This window comes from Podarcis pityusensis (assembly GCF_964106645.2).
Source record: "Podarcis pityusensis genome assembly, chromosome: 5".
Lineage (NCBI taxonomy): Eukaryota > Metazoa > Chordata > Lepidosauria > Squamata > Lacertidae > Podarcis > Podarcis pityusensis.
This window is the reverse complement of record NC_138032.1, coordinates 48,327,643-48,335,945: the sequence shown is the minus strand read 5'-3', so window position 1 is coordinate 48,335,945 and position 8,303 is coordinate 48,327,643. Positions and strand designations below refer to the sequence as shown.

Here is an 8,303-nt window from a genome sequence, read left to right as displayed (position 1 = left end):
ATAGAAATAGATATTACACACAGAAACACAATAATGAACTATATATTCATTATAGCTATAGAATAATCAAACAGCACTTCACACATGCTTCCTCTGGGTCCCTTTTGAAATTTGGTTAATCACTAAAATACTGTGTGTGTGTGTGTGTGTGTGTGTTACTGTGATAATCAATACAGAGATTTTATTTATGTAACAAAATGTTTCAGCTTCTGATCTTTTTTTTAATCAGAGAAGCTGACAAAGGCAGAAGCCCAAATCTTTTGCCACATTAATAAAATTCCTGTTCCATTAATCACAGTAATATCTATTGCAGGGGAAATCCCCAGGAATCAACTATAAAAACCAAATTGCTGCCTTTGCCCCATTCATGGCTTTGTTATCTATTTCTGAGCAGGTGCAATCTTTTCTGGCTTGCTCTAGCATGAGCCCCCGTCTCCCAGCATTGTGAGACTGTGCCTTTCCCCAGCAGGTGCCTGGTAGAATTCAGTTTCTACTTTTCTTCCTACTCTTAATAGCTTCTTCTTGCACTTGTAACCTAGTTAGTCAACAGTCTGTCAGCGGCTTGTAAATACTACATGGACACAATATTTCACTTGAGAGACAGAGAGAAGGGAGGTGGAAAACACGGCCAGCTTAAACAGGCAAAGGATAAATTGCCCACACAGTAAGCCCTAATCCTTGTTCTTTAAGAGGTACATGAATGGGTTTGCTGTGCCAGCAAAGAAGAAAGCAAAATAATATCAAAGGCTTGTTTGTCAGTCTGTCGGTGCACAATGAAGCAAACCATTGTTCACATTAACATGAGGCATAACAATGACTTATGCAAACTACAAGAGGCGACTTCAGCAGGTGCTTTAAAAGGTCAGTTTCCCATTTCCATGTAAGTCCATAAAACCTGGAAATGGCTGAAAATACAGACAAGTTGAGATGTAACATGCTTTTTAATGTGTAAACTTTTTATTCTTATTTTTTTGTAAATAAAAAAAAACATTATGGCCATATCTGTTTACAGGTATCATTCTCTTAAAAAGCAAAAAAAAAATGGCATTGATGAGGTGGTTGTACCAGGTGCAATTAAAGTTTCAAAAACACATTCCAGAAAAATCAATATTATCCTCAATGTAAAATATTATCCATTTGTTTCATGAATGCATACGTTAACTTAATATTGAAATCCTAAAAAATAGGCAATTCTTTAAAAAGGAATCCTCTGGCAACGGTCAGTTAACTTCTTACTTATGCTACTTCAGACTGGCCGTCTGAAAAACTGTGATTTATTCTGCCTTAAAAACTATCAGCCCGAAAGAAGAGTCCCATGAGTGCTTTATCACACATCTGGACATGGCTCTGGCCCTGTAAATGCCAATGGTAGGAGAACATCTGTATGTGCAAACCAATGGGTATGCATGATTCCTTCGCCCACTGAATAACAGCAGAGCAGCTTTGATGGGCAGGGACGCTCCACATTTGAACCAGAGCTCCATACATAAACTAAAGCTATACTGCACTCATAAGAAATCGGTTTCCAGGCATGTGTGCACAGGCTGGAGACAACTTTGGTGTTCCAGCTAAATAAGCCTTAACCACTTCTAACTTCTTCTGGATTTGTGCCTTGTGGTGTTGTGCCTGCTCTGATATCCTAAAGAAGCACAGAACCATAGAGTTGGGAAGGATTCCCTGAGGGTCAGCCCCCTGCAATTGCAGGAATCACAGCTAAAGAATCTCTGACAGATGCCATCCAAACTCAAGAATCCCTGACGCCATCCAAACTCTGTTTAAAAGCTTTCAATGAAGGAGAGTCCACCACCTTCCGAGTGATGGACACCAGACACCAGACTGTGCTTTCCATTCGAAGGACCATTGAACTCCTAGCCAGCCAGAATCTGCCAGAGACTAATACCCCAGCTCAGAAGTGGCCAGTCTGCCCTGAGCACTCCTATGAAACCTTGAGAGAAGAGGCCCCATAATGTGTCCCAAATGAGGTACCTTATTCAACTAGCACAGGACATCATTGGACAGAGCCACAATGCAGGCAGTTTGCCTAAAACGGAAATAAAACTCCTCCGTATCAAATCCTCTTCTTTCTCTAGCAAATAGGGAAAAATTAAGATTCAGGCGTTTCATATTTTAGTAGCTGCAATGAGCGGGGGAAATCACAAAGGTTTCCTTCTGCAAGGAATATTATCACACCGTTAAAAGAAAAAAAGGAAGGGAAATACATATACCAGTCCAAAACCCCTGGTTCATTTCTAAGCATTTTCTCCCTGCGTTGCCAGAATGAGTCATCTTTGCAACAGGTTTGCAACGCCATTGTTAAGACTGCCGTTTTGTGGCACTGTGCTGGCATAGCCAATGGCATGTCCCGCTGTGTAAACACATGTGTGCACCTGCGCACTTTAGAAATACACCACAACTTTGTATATACCAGTATGCAGTTCTACAGAAGAGTCATCATCTCCTCTCCCTAGAAAATTGGTTTGTTTTAAAAGGAAGTTCTGCATTTGAAATGTCGGCTGTAGCAGGCTCTCCAGCGAGAAAACCATTTCAAAGCTGGGCACGAGTAACACTTTCAGTGTTCAGTGGCTACCTCTGCTTCCCTTCCTCTGGTTGTAGCATCACATCTAACAGCTGTTTTGTTTCACTGAATAGAGCTGTCACATTCAAAGCTAAGAGGCAGCGCTGAGACTTGCTGCCTGTTACTACAGTCAGAAGAGGACTGGTCTGAAAGGAGGGGCATCAGTTGTGTCCTGTAGAATGGAGACATTTTTTAATTAAAAAGGGCCAATTCAACTAAGAAATTTGCCTTCAAGGAAGAACTCGGGTAACCTTAGCATTGTGAATATATGTCTGTTTTTAACCACCATCACCAGCTAGAAACTATCATGACCAGTTTTTATTTAAACGAATACTCTTTTTATAATGTTTAAATGATGTCCCCAATTGCTTTCCCATCCTACACCCTTTTAATCATATTCAGGATGTTTGTCTTATTGGACAAGGAATTTATTTGCCATCAGCTGGGACAGTGGGGGGTGTGGAACACAATTATTGACTCTTTTCCTCCCTGTGCTGCTATGAATGCTTTTTACATATGGTGTAGAATAACACCAATAATTTGCTTTTTCTCTAGGACAAATCAAAGAAAATGTTTATAAACCAAACCTGAAATTAGAGAAAAAATGAAAGCTGACATGCTTACAGTTACTCCAAAATAATAATAATTTAAAAAATTCCATACCCACACTGAAGTGTCCTTGTGCATGAAATATGGTTTTCTTGTGCAGACACCTTGCACAAATGAAAATGTAATCAATGCAAATCAGGTAACACTGTAAAGTAAAACAAAAAGGCTGCATCTATCATTTTATCTATTTACAGTCACAGGTAGGGGAAATAAGTTAGCATTGAACACAGTGGAGTAACTTCAAGGGAAGAGCACCTTATCTTAACCCTTTAAGAACCCAATTGCTCTTCAGCATCACAAATCTAAAAGGAGCTCATCCTTTTGAGAGGTACTATGCTTCTCAGTTGTGAAACTTTTAATGCTTGTTTCTTTCAGCTGATGGGAAAAGAGGAAATAAAGTTTTTTAACAATACTGCATAAACAAAAAACATAAACATTGTTTTTTTTAAAAAAAGAAAATACATATAGGGTGTATAATAAAACACTGGCCATGGTCAAGCTTATGCTATCAGTTTACAAAGCCAAAACCACATTGGAAATCTTAGCATTTAATACTGTCATTTTTAAGATGGATGAGATGGCTCTGAAGGTTCATTCTGATGTGTCTTTGTTTATTTTTCCCCCACCCCACATATATTTCAAGTTCTCAAGAAATATTTAAAGTGGTTTCAAAGCTGCTTTCTCCTACAAAAGTTAAAGATGTACAGATCTCAAAGATGCAATACTGTAGTTTTGCAAGGACGTCAGGGACATATCGTCCCAAGGGCAAGAATAGAAAGAAAGGGCTTCTGAAATATATGACTTATATTTTCATCTTTGTTGTTTCCCTGGCTTACACACTCCAATCAGTTAATTTCAGTTTGCCATAAGCCCAGCTTGTAAGTGTATAGAAACAATACCTACAAACAGGTCTCTAGAGCCATCACTGGGCAGAAACATCTCCACCTGGGCCAAGGCCAAAGTCACCTGAAGTCTTTGAGAAGTCAAAGGCCAGTCACTGGATAAGACGCCACCCACTTCCAAAGCCCAGCCAGAGCTGAGCCTCTCTTCCATAAACAACTCTTGTAAACAAACTTGAGTCCATCCCTCACACAATCCTTTTCCGGTCTATCCTGCAGAGAATCTTTTTAAAGGATCTCCTGAAGTCATGGTTGAAGATGGTGTAGATGACAGGGTTGAGGGAACTGTTACAATAACCAAACCAGAAGAAGAACTTGAAGAGTGTATCGGGCACGGGGCAGCTCTTACAAACGGCAGTCAATGTGTAGGTGAAGAAGAAAGGGAACCAGCAGACCACAAAAACCCCAATCACAACCGCCAGCACAAAAGTGAAGCGTTTCTCTCGGTTCTGCCTGCCTCTCCACCGGGAAGCTTTCGCATCTCTTTCCTCATCAACTCTGTTTGGCAAAGTGTCCCCAGGCTTAATCTGGCTTAGCTTGGTCTTTCCCTTGCCCCTTTGCGGCCTCTCTTGCTTCCTGGTCTGATGGCTCTCATTGTGTTCCGATGAAGAGGTGTCCTCCAGGTCTATACCATTGACTTCTTCCCTCTCCTGGCTTCCTCCTGCCACGGCTGCCTTCTCCCCATTGAGCTTGGTCATTGCAGGCATGTCATCCTTATCTGCCAGACCATTCTGCCTCCTCTCTGCGGCCTCCGCTCTCTTGCCAGGAGGCACCCGAGTCCTCCTCTTGGCAATCTGGTAGATGCGCATGTAGACCAGGATCATGATAAGGCAGGGAGCAAAGAAGGAGCCGATGCAGGAAGAGATGATGTACCACGTCTCTTTGTTGATGCTGCAACTGGGTTCCTTGCTCTCCGAATTCAGCTTCGCTTGCTGACTGTCAGGGTCGCCCTGTTTCATGATGGAGATGAGGGGTGGGAAGGAGATGACCGCAGAGATGATCCAGACAAGGAAAATGATGCTCTTGATGCGGCGCGGCGTGCGCTTGAGGTTGTACTCAATGGCTTGGGTGATGGACCAGTAGCGGTCGAGGCTGATGGCACAGAGATGCACGATGGAAGAGGTGCAGAAGAGCACGTCCAAGGCCAGGTAGATCTCGCACCACACTTTGCCAAAATACCAGTGGCCCATCACCTCGTTGGCCAGAGAGAAGGGGATGACCAGGGTGGCCACCAGGATATCGGCCGAGGCTAAGGAGACCAGGAAGAGGTTCTGAGGGGCCTTGAGCGCTCGGCTGGTGAAGATGGCAATGATGACCAAGACATTGCCAAAGATGGTGACGAGCATGAGCAGCGTGGCGAGGGTGATGAGGGCCAAGGTGGTGTACATGGGATAAGGGAGGCCCCCTTTCTGCCCACCGTCGCTCCCATTCAGGCTCCCGTTGCCATCCATGTGCTGGGAGTAGCTGCTTTCCTCCAGCAGCGGGTGGTGCAGGTGTGCCAGGGAAGAGATTCCCCCCCTCTCGGTGAACGGCCTCCCCAGGTTAAACATCAACCCGAGCTCGGTAGGCTGTTGGAGGATGTGACCCTAACACACACCCTGCGAGGAAGGGGAGCTCTGGGTGCCCGGTGGATCAAGCAAGTCCGGTCTGGGGAAGTCAGAAAGAGCAGCCTTAATCCAGTCAGCAGGAACAACCGCTGCCTTCAGCTTTCAGTCCCCGCTGACGATAACCGACGAGAGGAGGAGCAGCAGCAACAGCGATCTCCACTGGGGAGGGAGCCGGCTCCGATTCTGCCGTCTCCGGGTTTCCCTTCGGCCAGGGAAGCGCGCGGCTCGCCTCTGCCCTCCCAGCCCTCGCTAGCTCATCTCCGGGCGGATCGACGGGACGAAGTCGACCCCGTCTTCCGCCTCTCCCGCAAAGTCGCCAATAAGTCCAGCCTGGAAGGGAGGGGCTCCTCAGGAAGCCATTCAGAAGCCGCCGGGCTGGGAGACGACGAAAGTCCCGCTTACCTTCGCCGGGAGGTCCAAGAGAGTTGAAAGGGCGGCGAGGCAGGTAGGACCTCCCCACCCGCGAGGGGCGGCTTCTGCTCCCAGTCGCCGACGGAGCAGATCCCAGACGGCAGCGAGAAACGCCGCGCGGTTCGCTGAAGCCAGTCGCGGGGCGCGAGGGAGGCGGAGGAGGAGGAGGCGGCGGCGGCAGCGGCGCAGGGGGCGCGCCCAGCAGACTCTCGTCGGTGGCGGAGCCAGCGCCGTCCGCAGCCAGTGGCGCCCGCTCGAGCACTGCCTTCCCCGCTCCCGGCTCGCTTTATAGCCCGGGCTCGGTCCGGTGGTACCGAGCAGCAGCGTCAGCGCCACGTGGGGACTGCCCCCTGCGCGCTTCTCCGCCTCTGCCTCGCAAGAGCGCCGCGCTCCTCGCTCGCTCCCCAGGCGGAGAAGGGAGAGCAGGAAACTCCGACGGGCCACTGGCAAGACGCGCGCCCTCGCCCACCTGCGCCCTTCTGAGGGCGCTCCCGCGGAGCCCAGCAACTTCCCACGGTGCTGGCTGGACGCGAGCGAGTTAGCGCCCCACCCGCACGGCTACAGAGATTTCTTGCTCTCTCGCACACTTTCGAGCCACGCACACATCCAAAACAGAGCTATCTGTCATCTATCTTTCTCTCTGTCTCTCTCACACACATGCACCTGACAGCTATGGATATCCTCTCTCCACTGTGCATAGCATTCACCGGGGTACAATGCCGCCGTCTCTCTCTCTCTCTCATATGTTCGTCTCCCTCATCCAGGGAAAGTTAGGCAAAACCAACAAGTGGTATGTTGCTTGCACTGGCTCTTGAGGAACTGGCGTGGGGCCAACACACAACTGCTCACCTACACAAGAGCAGCATGCACCTTGCACAGCCATTGCACAGTCACAAGTCCCTCCTTGGGTCACTTCTACCACCTCTGTGCACAAAGACAGATAAGAGCTGCAGAGACCAGCACGGGCCACTTGCACCCCTTGCAAATGCACACAGCACCTGCCCAGATCCCTTGGCTAAGGAATGTCTACATATCTCCCCATACAAATAGGCACCTCTTTATTCTGTACACAAAGATCCTACCATGGGCTCAGCCGGGATTTATTTTGGAGGGGGCAGCCTTTACGTTGGGGGGGGGGATAACCGTGTTATCTGCGATGCAGCTGGTCAATTAAGTATTTTTATTTTTTTACTTGATTTAGGGGGGCAGCTGCCCCCTGCCCCCCCCGGCTATGCCCATGGATCCTACACCCACTGCTTACATCAGGGCTAGCTAGCCAACATGACACCTAACAGATGTTGTCAGAGTCCATTCCTAACATTGGCCATGTTGCCCGAGACTGATGGCAATTGGAGTTGTGGGTAAACAACATTTAGAGGTCACCATGATAGCTATTCCTTGCCTTACAGTGTCCACATTCTCCACTCAGACATACACACAAAGGACAGTGCTAAAATAAATCTATGCACATGCATGCGCGTGCACGCACACACACACACATCTCCAGATTATGCATGGGGATTCCCAAAAGACAACTCAAGGCCCAATCCAGGAAAACGTAATCATTTTTGTAAAGTCCCATTGATTTCAATGGGAAAATTTAGCACTGACTCGTGGTTTTTCACTAGGAAAAGCCATGTAAGTTCTCAATTCTCCCACTGAAATGCATGAGCCTTTAAAAGCATGCTTCGCTTGGGTTGCATCAGGCCCTGTGTTCTCAAAACTAGCCTACTTTCCTGGTTCATCACTGAACATCCCTGTTTCTCTAGAAAAACCTAGTAATCCCTTCATAATCAAGGCCCACCCACACCATATATTTCAAGCATATCCAATGCACACTTATAGTGCATTACTGTCTCCAGAGGTTCCTGGGAACAATAGACACGGATGCTGGGAACAGTAATTGTGTGAGGTGGAAACTGCTGCTCCCAAGGATTCTTGGAGGAAAGTCTTGTGCTATAAATGTTCATTGGATGTGCTTTAAATGCGTGGTGCAGATCCAAAGCTTCAGTGCCCACTTATTCTCAAGTATGACCTGAAGAGATGAGACTATTCGCAAGTAAGCAGCCATCGCAGCCTTAGTGTGTCCTGTTGAATTCTACACGACTTTCCTCTGTGTAGACATGTATAGGACTGCACTCCCACACTTCCTGTTGCCTCCACCCCAACATCCCATCTCACCTTTCACAGCAGACTGAGCTT

General features: G+C 47.2%; 1 protein-coding gene across 1 annotated transcript; it reads right to left on the bottom strand.

Moving 5' to 3' along the window:
• Nucleotides 1-935: 935 nt before the first annotated feature.
• On the bottom strand, nt 936-6,346 carry ADRA2A (adrenoceptor alpha 2A). The gene has a single exon (XM_081006242.1). It carries the CDS (start codon nt 5,631-5,633, stop codon nt 4,272-4,274), a length of 1,362 nt encoding a protein of 453 aa, XP_080862368.1. The 5' UTR covers nt 5,634-6,346; the 3' UTR covers nt 936-4,271.
• Nucleotides 6,347-8,303: the final 1,957 nt, after the last annotated feature.

Coding starts and splice junctions, on each gene's coding strand:
- ADRA2A (XM_081006242.1), bottom strand. CDS start 5,633: ATGTTTAACCTGGGGAGGCCGTTCACCGAGAGGGGGGGAATCTCTTCC.